Source organism: Amia ocellicauda, chromosome 20 (assembly GCF_036373705.1).
Source record: "Amia ocellicauda isolate fAmiCal2 chromosome 20, fAmiCal2.hap1, whole genome shotgun sequence".
Classification (NCBI taxonomy): Eukaryota; Metazoa; Chordata; class Actinopteri; order Amiiformes; family Amiidae; genus Amia; species Amia ocellicauda.
Window position 1 is genome coordinate 20,428,269 of NC_089869.1, and position 18,447 is coordinate 20,446,715.

The window sequence follows — 18,447 nt, forward strand, 5'->3', positions numbered from 1 at the left end:
AATCAGATAAGGACTTACACTGCTTTCGCAAATATGTTTAAAAACACCAATAAAGAGGTTAAATACACAATGTGTGTGTGTTGCTAACAAGGAGCAAAATACCGGACCTGATGTACAAGACCGATCAGTTCTGCCCAAACCGTTTCAGGATCAGTCCCTTGCTGAAACAAGTAATCACGGCAGGTCTGTAATATGAGAAAAAGCACATTGTGGAGCATCGCTCAGATTGCCTTCTTCAAACACACTGAACATGCCGTATGTTGATCGAAGTTCACACTCTGCCGTGTATTTGAGTGGTCTGAACATCAATGAATCTGCTCCTTAAGAATGCAAATTTAAATCCAACCACTCTTGTCCTCCCAGGGTACTTAGGATAACAGTGCAATTCACGGCACATGGGGAAGACAAAAGGCACTCCGAGGATTAAAGCATAATTAACATTGAACACATATACAGCACGCCTACATATGCAGCAAACCTCTCTCCTTGAATACATAAACAGCATTATTTATGAATGTAACAAAAGACCCTGCCACATTTAACACGAAGAGCGTTTTATTTCCAGGATCAAGGTTTTCAGATGTAGGTTAGAAAGAAAGAAAAAGAAAAAATAATAAAGCACAATGCATCAGATATATTCAATTTGAAGTGGATGTAAACCATCCTCTGACCAGTGACTAGTATATTATGACTGAAATTTCTGAAATGGTAACAAGATTCTTCACTTTACTAAACTTTTTATGAACAATAAAACAACCTACCTTTTGTGCCGAAGCAATGGAGGGTCTCTCTATTGGGGTCCTTTTGGCCATTTCCAGAAGAAGTCTTTTCAACTTTCTCGGCAAAGCCAACTTCCGGCTTGGCGAGGAGTTAAACTTCGCCGCAGCCCAGAGTATAGCCGCCACTCCGTAAACACACACCTTCAATAAGCAGACAATATTGAGTGGATCAAAATGCACATGTGGTTGTGTATAAATACTTTAACTGAATGAAACTAATAAGTAACTCACTAAACACACAAACAAATCCAACAAACCTTTTCTGTGACAATTCCGTGCTCCTGGAATTCTGGCGCCAAATAAAACGCATCGCAGGAGCCTGTGGGTAAAGATTTAAACTTCGTCAGGTCACTATGTGGCTGCTGTACCGTTTAAAGGTAACCCTATACAGATTAGGATAATTAGGTTTCACACAATATAACACGATTACAATAATATGTAAAATACTGTGAGTTTTCATATATGAACAGTTACACACAGTACTGATTGTGTACAGATCTACACACTATATACCCCCACTAGACAGTTATACCATACCTGTGTTTTTGGGGTTCAAGAACAGCAATTCCCCTTCACAGCCAATATACACCGAGTCCAAGCATAAGACAGCTGTTTAAACACAAGACAAAATATCAGAATCCTAATATGGAAATATGTCACCTTTTAACACATTTGTTGTAAAGGTATCCTGCTTAATAAACAAAATACACAAGCAGGAGAGCACAGCGTCTGACCGCGGAGAGGAGATGAGCGCCGCGGCTCTGGATGGGCGCCCCTACCTGGGTAATCGATGTAGGTCTGCAACGTGGAGAGGCAGGCGTGACACAGAGCCCACAGCTCGTTAACCGATAACGGCCGGCCGCAGCGAGACAGCAGCTCTTTCAGGGAGATCCACTGACAACAGGACAAGTTCACGTGTTACAGTGTTCGTTTTAAATCGCCGGACACTTGGGTCCTTTGCCAGTACAACAAGTTTTTGGTTAATACAATGACTGCCTGACAGACAAAGATGACAACACTGACCACTATCCTCATTAAATGAATTATGGCACAGCTTGAAGAGGAAATACCGCTTATGTTAAAGGTAATAAACAGACACTAGATAGTCAATAACTTTTTTTTGGTGGCACAACATATACAGAGACATATAGGGCACTATAAATCAAAGTAATCAAGAGGCCAATTTTCATGGGCCTCTAAACTATTGATTTTGGTTTTGAACGTACTTACTTCATCCTGAGATTCTTCGTTAAGACAGAGCATGCTTTTCGTCCGGTGGTTGTCAGAGCTGTATATATTGTTATTCACCAAGCTTTCGCTGAAAGACCTGAGAGCAGCCGTCTCCGTTTTCAGGGTGGAGGCCGTGTTCGTGTTGAGCTCCATCAGGCTCGGGACACCGCGTCTCGCCGAGGAGTTACTGTTCCCGTTCCGCAGCGGGGAACACTCCAGGGACTCCACAGTACCCACATGCATGTCATCGTTGGAATAGAAGAGCTCGGGAATATTTGAACACTGAGACGACGGTTTGCAATTGTTACTTTCAAACGAACCGGCCGCTGTAACCGTTTTCTCCTCCGGTGCTATTTCAGAGAGATCGGTGACGGACACAGTTCTGTGGACGTGGAATGGGAGAATCGGAAGAGCGCCGGTGTTGGAGACGGGACTGCGACGATTCAGGCTGGACAATGTCCTTAGGTGTTGCTCTGCTCGTGGTTCCTTGACTGGAGATGTTTTTTGTGCAGCCAGTACTACTCTTGTCGACGCATTTTTGGACCGCAGCTCAAAAGTACATTCAGCTCCATTCCTCTGAGCCAGATGATTCACCGTCAGTTCATCTCGAAGTAAAGCTTCCTCTTCTTCTGCATCTTGCGTTGCCATACTTCCTTCAGTCGTGCCTGCAATGCAATTGTTTAACACATTCAGATCAGCAGTCAGGTCTTCGTCGCTTGAGGATCCATCGGCTGGATTGTGTTCAAAAACCTGCCGCTTGAGTCCAAACACGGCCTTTGACTCTATAACTTTCCACGAATTATCACACCCATCTGTGTGAACAACATACAAAATGTATTGTTTGAGAAGGTGCACACGGATATTTTAAGATCTCTATTACATTTAATGTTACTATGAGCACTTGTAAAGTGGTGTAAAGAAGTTTCATTCTTTCAAATAGTGTACAAGGCATTATCAAACTTTTAAATATGTTAACCTTCACTTTCATAAACCACAGTGCTACACAAGATTTGCAATGCAAGAAGTTACTTTTTCAAATTTGTCAACAGTCGAAATCACAGGAAAATATCACATTTTGAAAGGAAAAACACAAAACAGATTTATAACAGGGTCTCAATGATGCTCTGCTGGGAGATAGCAGACCTATCTGTGCAGAAGTGGTAACTGGTGAGTGATTCATATAAGCATTGTGTGCAATAGTAGCTAGTTAGTTCATTACCTTGAAATGTTCCCACTGATTCAATTGATAACACTCTTCTTCCTATGGCAGAAAGTTTGCGACAAATACTGGCAGATGACAAATGGTTTAGCTTTAATTCCCCAAGTGCAATAATATCCTGCAGAAGAAAGTCAAACAAATACCTTGTTTAGTAGGAAAAAGGGCATCGATATGAGGAAAAACAAAATATGTCTGTACCAGATTTATGCAATTTCTGTCACAAGTTGTCATGTTTACTTCCTGGTTGATTACTTAAACTTATTAAGTTGCAATAGCAATAAATCATTCCATGAGTATTATGCATAGACAATTTATTTTGGTTTATTTTAAATGCTACGAAAGTAGAAAAAGTAGCATTACATTAAAACTGCATTACACTTCTTATCATGTTCTTATCATATAAAAACAAAGCTGGTTCTATAGACAGTTTTGCATCTAACCAATGAAATGGTGAAAGAACTCTTTACCTCAATATTTGGTCTATCTTCTGGATTCTCTTGTTGCATCTGATGCAAAAGCACCTTCAGATCTTGGCTGAGCTGCGTCTCCAGCTCGGGCTCGATCACAAACTCCACTGCAGCTGTCAGGGTCGAACCCAGGGAATACACGTGTGCCTATACCAGACAAACAGTTTGTCAGATTTGCCAGATTGTCAACAGGGTTACTGATATATATAAACATACTAACTTCAGCTATAATGGGGGAAAAACTTGAGGGGCAGGGGATGATGGAGATTTGTCGATCGGGAATGGGAAACGAACAACATCATTAGTTACAGTAAATTATATCAGGGTATACGTAAGATCTTCCAAAATTACGTGCGCGTACGCAAAGTTCCCTTCAAATTACGTGCACGTACGCAAAGTTCCCTTCAAATTACACGCGTGTACGCAAGGTTCTCTTCAAATTACATAAATGCATAAATAAAAAGGCATCGGTTTTGTTTTGTACAGCTTTGTTTACTATCCTTTAGTGATTGTTTATATCCCATATCTGATGGTATTTAAAGGCAGAATGGAGTATAGACTGCTTCTGGGGCAACTGCACTGCCCAGACCTACGCATCACATGACTTAGATGCTTCAACATCCGAGAACAACGGTGGGCGGGGTTTAGCTGCCAATTCAAGACCCTGTTATTTATTATACTTTACCAGATGGGTTTTGGGAGAGTGTCAACCAGGACAAATGCTGGGATCAAAAGGCAGGATGCTGAATGGGGTGAGTTGGATCCATTCAAGTGATCAAGAGAGTCAGTAGTCTGTGTGGGGTTACATAAGTAGGCTTGGAGCGCGGTGAAGGACCTGCAAGGATAGACTGTAGTGGTAGACTCAATGCGAGTGCCCTTTACTCCCCAACTGGGAGTGTTATTTAAGGGGGGAGTATCCACCTTTGTCCCTCTGTGCCGTGGTTGCCTCGACCTTGTCAATAGAATTGAACCGAGACCGGCACGGAGTTGCGGTGTGGATTAACGGCTGTGTCCCTCAGCTTTAATGAGCTTCACCCAGGGGCACACAGAAGCAACAAACACCTCAATACTAAACCGTGCTTCAATCCCAAACAGTGACAAATGTAGTGAGTCAACCTTATTGCTACATTCATAGACGTAGGCCTCTTATGACAAGAGTTTATTAGATCACCAAACAGTAATGTACCTAATATTTCCAGTTTTACAAATTTAAAATAAGATGTGACAATCAGTCATTGGATCTGATACAATACTTATAAAAGAAATGGGTCTCTATGACGCGAAATTATAACTAAACATCAAGGAATAATTTCACTTTAAATAAACAATGTACGACTCACTAGTTTTGTCAAATAGTCACCACAAGGTTAACCAGCATCAGAATGTATATAAAGAGATTGTGTATTCTTGATTACTGCCTAAGGATGATGATTTCAGATTCCTGATAAAGAAAAACAAACTATTAAATACAATTAAAATGTTATTTTTAATTGTATTATAATAACAACCAAAAAGCCATGTAGGGTTAACTGAACTCTTGTAGCACAAAGGCTGCATCGCAATGCCTTTTTATAAAACCCATTTATCAACCCATTAAGCAGTCAATAAAGCAATATCAGGCCAAGCCCCTGCAGTAACAATAATCCCTGCAAACTACTGGACCTCACATTTATCTTGTCTGACAGGTTACCTATTTCAAGCTTAATTTGACAAATGTATAATTATTTTTCTTACGTGTCATTTATTTTTTTACTGGATATACAGTAATACAAAGAAAGCAACACCGATAAAACTAGTTCTGAACACGGATCACGGCAGGAACAGAAATCTGAAGATCAACTTCACACGCTGGCAAGAATTTGAAATCATCCGTGCAACACTGCCGGAAACAGAAGTCTGAAGAATACAGACCCACAAAAACAGGGAAAGTATTCGATATTTATAACTGGCACAAATCAAATACAAACTCCATCAGAGATTAATTGTTTTGGACTTTGGTGTCAAACTTCATTCTCAGTGAAGGCACAACAGAAATGTAATTGTTTATGCATTTTTGACTGTTAAAGGCACATATAGAGTGTTTGAGAATATATAGTTACCAATATAATATAATTTAGATGTATGTATGTATGCGTTTGGTAGATTTGTTGCATTCATATCAGGGCAGTTGTGCTCCTAAAGCTATTAGGCAGGGTTTAATAGCATGCGTTTACATGAAAAATGCAATCCCAGTCTAACAATCAAAAGCACACAAAGAATGCAACAAAACCACATATATATGCCAAGTCACATTTCTTCCGACAATCCAGGTGGTGTTTTAAATCTGACATGGTCACATTATAAAAAAAATAAAATGAAAAGATACAAAACACACCAAACAAATTATTCCACCCCGAAAACCAAGACCTCAGGGATGTCAAGTTTTACTTATGTTCAAAAACATATCACAGACAGACTGGGTTTGTCTTTAATATATTCCTCTGCATTTAACTGCGCTTTATTTGTCTCGTTTAAGCGAATGACTGCACATAACAAGCATTCAAGGATGAACCATTTTAAGTGCAGCCAGAGCTCAGGTGTTTATCTCCCTCTGCCCTGAAGGGTGCTATGAAAGCTAACAGCTTGCTAAAAACCCCACTGACTGAATCCGCAGCGAGACTCAGTGCAAAACGCTCAGTCGCCCCGTGGCTGCCTTATTCTGTGTGAACTCGGCCTAAATTACAGATGCTTTCGTCAGCCGCTTGAAGGAAGCAAGGGATCATTACTAGTAGCGGGTTGACAGAAGTCAACAATGCTAATTGCTGAAGATATTAACCAAATCACTGAGAAGTTAGGTATCGTTTACCCATAAGGCTCTGCTGCAAATGCTGTCTTTAGGTCCTGTCTGAAGGTTATGAGAGCAGCTAGTGGCAAAGCAAATTGTTTTAGTTTAGTGGATGTAATAAGAAATCCTCAACTCAATCTGATAACACAATCCAGACCCCTACGGATCAAAGCGAGTGTGACGTGGACATTGAAAAGTGTGGCTTTTTACTAGATTTAATTATTTAAAGATGAAGTAAATGTAGAACTAAAACTGAAAATCATCACACTGGCCTATATTTCCATTTCAGACAGGATGAGCAGAGCAACACAGCACTAAATATAGATTTTTCCAAATGGACTGCTCCAACATCATGATAAAAGTAAACTGTATTTACATGGTTCCCATCCCTTCACAGCCACAGAAACGCCTCAGGCCCATGAACTTGAGAGAGATGAATTCATTCATTCATTCATTCATAAAATCTCACAAGTCTGTCATGTCTCGTTGCAACCTATTGAACCCGAGCGCTCATGACAACCTCGAGCAATTTCAGACATTTTCTACAGCTTCATAATAAGAGAAACGACGAGGCAATGGGAATAATTACAATTGAACGTGCAGAATGGGTTGTGAGAGACTCTCTAATATGATCCTGACATCCCCGCTGAGGGCCCTCCTCAAGTGTTCAGTTTAATTAGGTCACTACGCTGTTATACAGATCTCAATTAACATCATCGAAAGTACATCGGCTCTTGCGCTTTCTGTTTGGGCTTGAGGAAATACTCAGAAACCGTTCATGTAAGCCGTGTGGAAACAAACTAGGGGCAAGTGTGGTCAGCACGAGCACCTGTTTGGGTTCAGAGCATACAGATGTACAGAGAAGCAGGGTTTAGTTATGCGTCGGTGCACAGCTGTCACAGGACAGTTTTTGTACTTTCCCTATTGATGAAAACCCCTCAAACTAGAACATTATGATAAGAAATTGCGGTGGAGAGATTTCACAGGGGACACACACACGTCAGATTTAAAAACTATTTCCTTTCCTTGTTCGGCCCCCAATAACATCCCAAAAAAGTATAATTCCTCCATGGAAAATGTAGCTGTATAAAATGTATCTTTTATGTTATATATATATTTGTTTACTCCTGTATCCAAGAAAACCAATTCCATATTTAAAACTGGGGCAGCAGTGAACCAAATCAGATAAGACTGTTTGTCACACACCGTCGGCACAGTGAGCAAAATTGGACAGGTTATGAGTTACGACATGTTTATACAGAGAGTAACACACAGTATCTAATACAAGCTTCACTTTTTACGGCTTTACAGGCTGACCTCTGAGACAGAAAGCCGAACAGGTGCAGTGTGGCCTCTGAATCAGACTATTTTATAATTATCAGATGCATACTTACTTCAAACGTGTTCCCTGTTCTGTCAAACTCAGGAGGAACAAAGGAACCCTCTGGGTCATCTGAGGAAATAAAAAACAATTCTCATTGACAGTCAGTGGATGTGTTGGTTTAGTGCAATCTGATACAAGTGTGGTTTAGTGACAGTAAAAGAGAACCTGCCAATGGGTGGAGTTTGGCTTCATAGGCTGAACCAGTGTATCTAGGCCTGGGTTTACATATGTTTATCTGTTTAGGCACAGCTAGATATAGACTAACCCCTTCACTCAGACGTTTTAAAATCTTACGTCACTGGGAAAAAAACTCAGGACACTTAAATCCTGAACAACGAACCAGCGTGGGAGCAGCTCCGTCAAAAACCAAAAGCAAACGACAGCTCAGCCGCACCGCCGTGGCATCGGCTCACAGCTCGGATGATTACCTAGGTCTGCGTACGAGAGCAGACACTTCACAAGACCTCGAGATATCACTGCGAGACATAATTAGTCTAGTGCTGCTTCATGGCGCACGGAAAAGTGTTCCCATAAAGCAGGAGTCACTGCGGGTCAGTAAAGAAAACAACAGTGTTTCACTCAGATATACAAGCTTTTAAACAGGAAATAAAAACAGAATGTGCAGAGTCACTAAGCACGGTTAAGACCTCTATAAGCAAATCCCATCTTATCATTCTCTTATTAGCCCCATTATTTACATGTCATTAATTTAATGTAAGCACTGATTTAATGCAGGGAAGATCAGTACCCCCTCCAATCCAAAATCTGCAGGATTAATTCTGCTGCATTAATTTCTGATTGAGAAAGCGAGATTGCAAGTTGAAGCTCTGCATCTCACAAGACTGCACAGAATGAGGGGCTGTTATAAATGGCACAGTTTTGCGCCGTATGAGAATCCTCTCACATGTAAATTCAGGTAATAGCTGTACTTAAACCTTAAATAATAGATGTAAGCAGAGTTCATTTACGTGCATTAACTCGAGGTGGATTTAAGGCTGTGGCACCGGCTTTTGCAAGGTTTTCTCAGGCAGGATCTCAGGAGTAAATTGAAGAACAGCAGGGAAGTGTTTTGGACATATCCACTGCAAAACTAACAAAAGGTGGCGTGTGTATAAATATTATAGATATACATAAACACACATAGACATTCCCAGACTTATGTAATGGTTCCATTCTATAGAATTGTGTATATTAAATATATATATTATAATTTACTAAGCAGAAACAAGGTGTCATTTTGTATTTATGCACCTCACTATACACTCACCTAAAGGATTATTAGGAACACCATACTAATACTGTGTTTGACCCCCTTTCGCCTTCAGAACTGCCTTAATTCTACGTGGCATTGATTCAACAAGGTGCTGAAAGCATTCTTTAGAAATGTTGGCCCATATTGATAGGATAGCATCTTGTACTTGATGGAGATTTGTGGGATGCACATCCAGGGCACGAAGCTCCCGTTCCACCACATCCCAAAGATGCTCTATTGGGTTGAGATCTGGTGACTGTGGGGGCCAGTTTAGTACAGTGAACTCATTGTCATGTTCAAGAAACCAATTTGAAATGATTCGACCTTTGTGACATGGTGCATTATCCTGCTGGAAGTAGCCATCAGAGGATGGGTACATGGTGGTCATAAAAGGATGGACATGGTCAGAAACAATGCTCAGGTAGGCCGTGGCATTTAAACGATGCCCAATTGGCACTAAGGGGCCTAAAGTGTGCCAAGAAAACATCCCCCACACCATTACACCACCACCACCAGCCTGCACAGTGGTAACAAGGCATGATGGATCCATGTTCTCATTCTGTTTACGCCAAATTCTGACTCTACCATCTGAATGTGTCAACAGAAATCGAGTCAACAGGTGGGGTCCTTCTGCTGTTGTAGCCCATCCGCCTCAAGGTTGTACGTGTTGTGGCTTCACAAATGCTTTGCTGCATACCTCGGTTGTAACGAGTGGTTATTTCACTCAAAGTTGCTCTTCTATCAGCTTGAATCAGTCGGCCCATTCTCCTCTGACCTCTAGCATCAACAAGGCATTTTCGCCCACAGGACTGCCGCATACTGGATGTTTTTCCCTTTTCACACCATTCTTTGTAAACCCTAGAAATGGTTGTGCGTGAAAATCCCAGTAATTGAGCAGATTGTGAAATACTCAGACCGGCCCGTCTGGCACCAACAACCATGCCACGCTCAAAATTGCTTAAATCACCTTTCTTTCCCATTCAGACATTCAGTTTGGAGTTCAGGAGATTGTCTTGACCAGGACCACACCCCTAAATGCATTGAAGCAACTGCCATGTGATTGGTTGGTTAGATAATTGCATTCATGAGAAATTGAACAGGTGTTCCTAATAATCCTTTAAGTGAGTGTATATAGACCTATAGATCGATAGATACAGACGTGTGACAAATTAAAGGAAAAACCTGAATAAATGAGTGGAGGAACATAACGAATGCAGATGCCTCCCAAGAGGTTTACTGCATGATTCAATTAAGCAATGAACATGCTATCATGCTCTGTGGCATCTATACAAATACTGAGCAGGCTCAGTTGACCTCGATTTTGGATCAAGATGGTGAGAGGAAAGGATCTAAGTGACTGTGAAAGAGGGGTCATTATTGGGGCTCGAATGGCAGGAACTTCAGTCACAAAGACGCTCAACTGGCTCGTGTTCTGGACAAGTGGGCGAGTGCATGTGTGGGACACGAGAACGGGACAGGCCTGACTGCTGGACCCCTACAGTGAGGGGGTCCGGATGCTCCGTTATGCTGTGGGGGGCATTTTCCTGGCATGGTTTGGGTCCACTTGTCCCCTTAGAGGGAAGGGTCCCTGCAAATCATGACACAGTTACTCTGAGTGATCACCTTTATCCTATGGTGACACATTTCTATCCTGATGGGAGTGGTCTCTTCCAGGATGACAATGCCCCATCCACAGGGCACGAGGGGCACTGAATGGTGTGATGAGTATGAAAATTATGTGAATCACATGCTCTGGCCTTCACAGTCACCAGATCTCAACCCAGTTGAACACCTATGGGAGATTCTGGACCGACGTGTTAGACAGCGCTCTCCACCACCATCATCAAAACCCCAAATGAGGGAATATCTTTTGGAAGAATGGTGTCCATCCCTCCAGTAGAGTCCAGAGACTCGTACAATCTGTGCCAAGAGCATTGAAGCTGTTCTGGGGCTTGTAGTGCCCAACACCTTACTGAGACACTGCATGTTGGGTTTTCCTTTAATGTCACCCAATAAATACATATCCCTGTCATAAATACAACATTATGCCTTGATTCTGCTACATTAAAATAAACTGACACACACAGAATAACAAATTCAGTAAACTGGAAAATAACCCTGTTAAAAATATCAAAAAATGTACTTAGAATAACTTCTTTAAAGTAAATAAAAAATGGTTGTAAGATGACATTTTACTGCATAACTTAATGGTACACTGCTGCTATAAACTAGGGCATTGCATCCACAGGGTAAAACACAGGAAACACAGTTTTACAGCCATAATAACAAAGAAAATTTTGGAAAATAGGTCAAGCCTCGATCAGCCCCGTCTCTGCAGGATTTATTATGTCTTGTCTTAAAAATGGTGCAGGCCTGTAAAACTCCCGAAGGTTATTACAACCAAGAAGAAATGAAGCATTAACCGTCCGAGGCACAAAGGCGTATGTGTGCGATAAGAGAGAAGAACAAGGGAGAAGGAAGATAAAGGCAATCGGACATTATCACTGCGATATACAGTGTTCAATTAAAGAAGGGTCTCCATTTGAATTACGCATGTTAGTTTATTTTACTGGAAGGTAGAAACAAAAGAGTTAACAAAAACCACTGGAGATAAAACGCAATTGCAAAGAGGGATTTATTTTTCTACTGATTACAAAGGCGAGAGCTGCATAAGACTCAAGAATATCCAAACAAAATGACACATATCTAAGGAATAACCTGGGGACCCAAACTTAATCTGAAATGTTGTACTTTTTACAACATACACGCCTATCAAACCAGTCCTGGAGGACCTCCTGCCCTGCTGTTTTTTGTTCCATCCATTTGTTCCATTAATTGCTTAATTGAATCCTTAATTGACCTAACAAAGCAATATACCATTCAATTAATTAATTAAGACCTAGGTTGGAACAAAAACCAGCAGGGCAGGGGGTACTCCAACACCTATCTAATAATGCATGAGACCCTGTGCTTAGAAATAATTGAAATCAAGAAAACATATAGTTTAATCTAATACGGTGTGAAGACAAATCAATTTGCATATTCAATTAAGGACAATTTTTCAAAGAATATGGATGTAATAAATTCAAAAACATATGGCGGCCATTAGTGACTGGAACAAACATATTGTCCTGTAGGCTTCATCAGCACTCTTGAATCACAATAATTAAGATAGCAACCATGATCAATTAAATCCAGAATGGCTAGAGGACTTGATTATTAATTAAGTCACACAAGCTTTCAAAAAATAAAGCCAGAGCAAGTCCAAGCTTTCCATTCTAATATAATACTTTGATCATGGAGAATACTTCTAGAATTTAATTAAACAAACCAAAAATATAAACAGAAAAAGCTTACATTCAAACTAAATTGCTGTATTAAAGGCACCATCACCTCTCTGTTAAGACCATGATTAATTTTCACTGACTGGATAGGATAATAATGAAGGTACAGTGAGGGGAAAAAAGTATTTGATCCCCTGCTGATTTTGTACGTTTGCACACTGACAAAGAAATGATCAGTCTATAATTTTAATGGTAGGTGTATTTTAACAGTGAGAGACAGAATAACAACAAAAACATCCAGAAAAACGCATTTCAAAAAAGTTATACATTGATTTGCATGTTAATGAGGGAAATAAGTTTTTGACCCCTTCGACTTAGTACTTGGTGGCAAAACCCTTGTTGGCAATCACAGAGGTCAGACGTTTCTTGTAGTTGGCCACCAGGTTTGCACACATCTCAGGAGGGATTTTGTCCCACTCCTCTTTGCAGATCCTCTCCAAGTCATTAAGGTTTCGAGGCTGACGTTTGGCAACTCGAACCTTCAGCTCCCTCCACAGATTTTCTATGGGATTAAGGTCTGGAGACTGGCTAGGCCACTCCAGGACCTTAATGTGCTTCTTCTTGAGCCACTCCTTTGTTGCCTTGGCTGTGTGTTTTGGGTCATTGTCATGCTGGAATACCCATCCACGACCCATTTTCAATGCCCTGGCTGAGGGAAGGAGGTTCTCACCCAAGATTTGATGGTACATGGCCCTGTCCATCGTCCCTTTGATGCAGTGCAGTTGTCCTGTCCCCTTAGCAGAAAAACACCCCCAAAGCATAATGTTTCCACCTCCATGTTGGACGGTGGGGATGGTGTTCTTGGGGTCATTCCTCCTCCTCCAAACACGGCGAGTTGAGTTGATGCCAAAGAGCTCGATTTTGGTCTCATCTGACCACAATACTTTCACCCAGTTCTCCTCTGAATCATTCAGATGTTCATTGGCAACTTCAGACGGGCCTGTACATGTGCTTTCTTAAACAGGGGGACCTTGCGGGCACTGCAGGATTTCAGTCCTTCACGGCATAGTGTGTTACCAATTGTTTTCTTGGTGACTATGGTCCCAGCTGCCTTGAGATCATTAACAAGATCCTCCCGTGTAGTTCTGGGCTGATTCCTCACCGTTCTCATGATCATTGAAACTCCACGAGGTGAGATCTTGCATGGAGCCCCAGACCGAGGGAGACTGACAGTTATTTTGTGTTTCTTCCATTTGCGAATAATCGCACCAACTGTTGTCACCTTCTCACCAAGCTGCTTGGCTATGGTCCTGTAGCCCATTCCAGCCTTGTGTAGGTCTACAATCTTGTCCCTGACATCCTTGGACAGCTCTTTGGTCTTGGCCATGGTGGAGAGTTTGGAATGTGATTGACTGATTGCTTCTGTGGACAGGTGTCTTTTATACAGGTAACGAGCTGAGATTAGGAGCACTCCCTTTAAGAGAGTGCTCCTAATCTCAGCTCGTTACCTGTATAAAAGACACCTGGGAGCCAGAAATCTTGCCGATTGATAGGGGATCAAATACTTATTTCTCTCATTAACATGCAAATCAATTTATAACTTTTTTGAAATGCATTTTTCTGGATTTTTTTGTTGTTATTCTGTCTCTCACTGCTAAAATACACCTACCATTAAAATGATAGACTGATCATTTCTTTGTCAGTGGGCAAACGAACAAATACTTTTTTCCCTCACTGTATATGGCAGTTTATACATCAATCTGCAAAGTGGGATTATTAATAACATTTAAATTAGAGGTGTTAAAAATGCATAACATGTTCTAGAATTAGAACACCTAAAAGTCTACCAGGATAAAGAGTATGAGTGACTTCTAGTGCAGGCAAGGACTCTACACAAAACACATTGTTCTTTCCAAAAGCATTTAGTTCGCAGTCTTGAAATTGCCTCTCTTCGTGGTAAGTAATTAAGTAAACTCAGTGCTGAGAAGGAAACCTTCAAAACTTTACCAAATGTCGTACAACAACAAAAAGCTCTGAGATTTACCCTCTCACATTTCCGAGTGTCACAATCCTAGTGATGGCAGACGTGTTTCGATGCTCTGTGATGGAGGCCGAGAAGCCGAACAGAAAGAATCATGAAGAGATCTCAAAAAGTGTAATAAATCAGATCTTTTTCCTTCTGCTACCATATAGAGATAAGTTAAAACCAGGTTTTTTTTAACATAACAATATCCAAAAGTAAAAAAAAAAAAACTTTTGACCCACCGCTCAGCTGTTCCATGAAGCACACGTTGCCATGTGCGTTGAAGGCCAGCGTGTCGGGGGTGATGCACAGCGTGTGGAAGAGGGCAGAGTGGGCCACACACTTCAGGGACAGGGCGCACTCCAGGCACACGGCCCAGATCTCCTGCTCCGCCAGACAGTTGTCCCGCAGTGACAGGATATCCGCGAGGGACACGTTTTCCTGCCAGCAGAAACATTCAGACGTTATCCTGCATCTCACCCAGAATCTAGAGCTGATTAGGCCTCGGCGGGCTTCCACGTCACGTCAGCTCAACTGGTATTCGATAATATGCTACACTACCAAATAAATACATACATTCAGACATACATTTATATTTTGAGAGCTGCAGAATACATTCATGGCATTCTGTGGATGATATAGGCAAATAAAACTAATTTAAATGTTTGCTTTAATATTGTATAGTACCCAATTATGCCTAAACTTACTGGCAAACCTCTTTTTAAACTGTAAATTGAGTTATTGGAAAAACTTCCCCAAAACTCTGTACTTAAGTAGCTCATTTTGTAATTTTTCTTCTTTCGTATTAAGTAAAGCATTTGCACTAGAAAATATTTCATCATTCTTTTTGTTTTTTATTTCTGGGATGTGTTCTGGAGAAGCTTGTTTTTATTTTACAGTGAATTCCTCCCATGCATATCTCTTGGCACGCAAACACATTATAAAGTCCAGAAAATGACACATCCGTCCTACGTAATGCTTTGGAATATTTTCCACACCATTTCTTTATTCCAAAGTATTACTAAGCCTCTTGATTGTGGCCACAATGAATGCTGGCGAGGACAATACTGCTCTTACTCCTTTGTGCACAAGCAGGCTGCAGAGGCGGCTCTGAATTCGGCACATCTGCCAACATCCAATTTTACAGGCTTTTCAGCACCAAGAAAAGAGCAAAACAAAAACAGAAAGTTTTCACAAAGTCCTTGCGCTTACCTGCAATAGCTACCCTGAACTGGTTAATTATATGTAATCATGAAGACATCACAACACGTTTCTGTGAAATGCTGAAATTGTTGTGAATGAACTTTCAGTTTTTAATGTTAATTTCTGTGTTTTAATTGTCCTGAAGTCCTTCATATTAAAGATATATATAAAATGTGTCCCCTTTATTTCATATTATAGATTGAGAAGTATTGTTTTGAATTATGATTTATAATTTACCAGTATACATTTCAGACTGCGAAAGAATACATCTAACATGTGGGTGTCAGTGTTGATAGTGCTTCAAACACAACAAAACCACAATACTGTGGACTAAACGTGACATCGTGGTCCCATTCCAAAATTCTGTTATATGATTACAGAATATAATTCGGAGTTCTCTTAAACTCAGAAAAACATTCATTTTACCCTCAGAAACCGTTGATTCGGATAAAAACTTCGAACAAGATGACTCTGCACAGCTAGCAAATGTTTCCTGTGCCTCACATGTAACATCTTTATTTATGTGTGAATAAATAATATCTATGGAGAAAACAGACTGCCACTGTTGAATGCCCAAGAGCTGATTGGCACGCTGGCCTGTGTTGCCAATACTTTGTCATTTCCTGTCTATGGGCCTGAGTTTATGAAATGATCACTATGTGCAAAACTGCAAAAAACAAGTCCAACAATGCAGAGAAGAACACTGGTGTGACTTATTCCCTTCTTTAGATGATGCAAAACTCTGGGACTGAAAACTGGGGTTTGTTGCAGCTGCAAGGATCCAGAAATAGAATGACATTCTCCAGAGAATGCGATGAAAGAGAGAATAAGTCTCTGCCTGTGCAAGAACTGCTAGCCTACATAAGTTATCCATTCATTGTGGAGGGTGGGCTCTAATTAATCTATGTGCTTCTTACAACCGAGCGGTACAGAAAGGGTGACGTTGTGTGATGTTTGCCGTCATTTATCCAGAACAATGAGACTATCTTTGCAAAAATGAAGACAAAGTATAAATGAGAATCTGTTTTGTTCCTGGAAGAAACTGTTTTTGCACAAGACACAGAATTGACATTGGTCTTGTGAAAGTTCTGTGGCTTGCAATTAATCTTAAATTGTTTTTCAAATGTGTTATTTAGTGTTTGTTATGTAGTGTTGTGTCTCATGGACTCAGTTAGCTACTCATTAAGGGCTTTAGGCTGGTATTGCAACCATTGTTTTAAGATACATTCCTGAGAAAAATATTTTAAAAAGATGTAGCCATCATACTCAGTGTGCGCTGTGTAAAAGTGTTATTTTAGAGGGAAATATGTTAATTAATCTGCATCTCATTAGAACTGATATTGCTGTGCTTCCCTCTAGCTTTCAAACACTCAACAGCGACAGCATAAATCACATTCATCCATCTACAGTTTCTACAAAGGCAAGGCAATTTACAGACAACAGCCTCTTAGACTTTCACCTCTGATGGTCAGACACTTTCTTATCCATTTATCATCTGCGTGTAGATTGAAATATATCCTCTAATCTTCCAGGGACATCAAATGAATGTCCATGTTCCACCATCAAACCAACATCAATCCTCTTTGATCAGTACAGCACTTACATATAAAGTATGACGAGGGAACTACTTGCAAGAAACTTCTATCACTATACTTAAGCACACTGACAAGGGCCTCTGTGACTGAAGGATTTAAACACTAATTTAAACCTTAATAGACTGTCAAACCATTACTGTCTCATTGGATATTCCCCGACAGGTACAGTCATTACAGAGGCTAAGAAACTCACAGCCTAGCATATTTCACTGTGGTCAGCATACAAATATAGAAGACACATCCCTGCCTTGGGCCATCAGAAATCATCTCATTCTTGTTAGTGACAAGCCCAACAAAAAAAAAAACAAGAAAATGTCTTCCTTCATCACAATCAACATTGCCAACCAACTCCAACGTTCATTCTGCAATTAGGCAGCAGTGTCCTGTCTTCACTTACACAAATGCACAGCCTGACAGAGGAAATCTCCAGCCAACACACCAGCCCAAGTTCCTGATAGGAGTCTGTTGCAATGCATGAGTTTCCAGTGTTTTGCTGCAGCAACGTAGGTGGGCTGCTAAATAACACAATCTGACGTGGCATGAAATGAACCTGCAAAACCACACACACACACACACACACACACACACACACACACACACACACACACACACACACACACACACACCCTCCTCCAATCATGCAATCAATTAACTCCCTGTCAGGGTCCATCTTAGTTGCAACGCCACTGCAAAAAAATTAAATTAAAAAGCCCAGTGGAGTCCAGGACCGGGTCTGGCTTCAATGAGTTCAGGGTCTCACCTCATCCTCCAACAGCGTGGGCAGAGGCTCAAAGTCATAGTACTCCTCTTCCTCCTCCTCCTCCTCATAATACACAGCCACGGCCGTCTCAAAAGTCCCCATGGCACTGAATCGCAAGCCTGTCTTTTAAGTGCAAGGAGCCTGCCCCCCCGGCCCTGCCATACCGCAGTGTCTCAGTCTGCGCAGTTTCTCCCAGCCCTTCCCTGTCCCGTCCTAGCGACCCGCCGCAGATCCCACGCACCCCGGGGCGCCCCGCTGCAGCACCGGATCTCAGCGCCTTCTCCTCCGTCTCCCCCCCCCACCGGCAGCCACAACTCCAGTTGATACGGATCCTAATAATAATTATCCCGACTGGGGTGCCGAAGTGTGCTCGGCTCTTTCCGGCTCGGGAGTTTGCTAACTACCCGCTGCCATGGCAACCACGGCC

At 41.3% G+C, this 18,447-nt stretch overlaps 1 protein-coding gene across 2 annotated transcripts in view; it reads right to left on the reverse strand.

Moving 5' to 3' along the window:
- The window catches only part of kndc1 (kinase non-catalytic C-lobe domain containing 1), a 30,128-nt gene extending 11,681 nt beyond the window's left edge, over positions 1-18,447 (reverse strand). For both annotated transcript variants that reach the window (XM_066693312.1, XM_066693311.1), the window contains exons 1-11: positions 18,021-18,447; positions 14,705-14,903; positions 7,914-7,972; positions 3,696-3,842; positions 3,229-3,346; positions 2,010-2,821; positions 1,559-1,673; positions 1,317-1,388; positions 1,037-1,098; positions 762-920; positions 108-185 (exon numbers count right to left, since the gene is read on the reverse strand). In XM_066693312.1, coding sequence (XP_066549409.1) covers positions 108-185; positions 762-920; positions 1,037-1,098; positions 1,317-1,388; positions 1,559-1,673; positions 2,010-2,821; positions 3,229-3,346; positions 3,696-3,842; positions 7,914-7,972; positions 14,705-14,903; positions 18,021-18,122 — 1,923 coding nt within the window. In that variant the 5' untranslated portion in view covers positions 18,123-18,447. The remainder of the gene's footprint in view (positions 1-107; positions 186-761; positions 921-1,036; positions 1,099-1,316; positions 1,389-1,558; positions 1,674-2,009; positions 2,822-3,228; positions 3,347-3,695; positions 3,843-7,913; positions 7,973-14,704; positions 14,904-18,020) is intronic.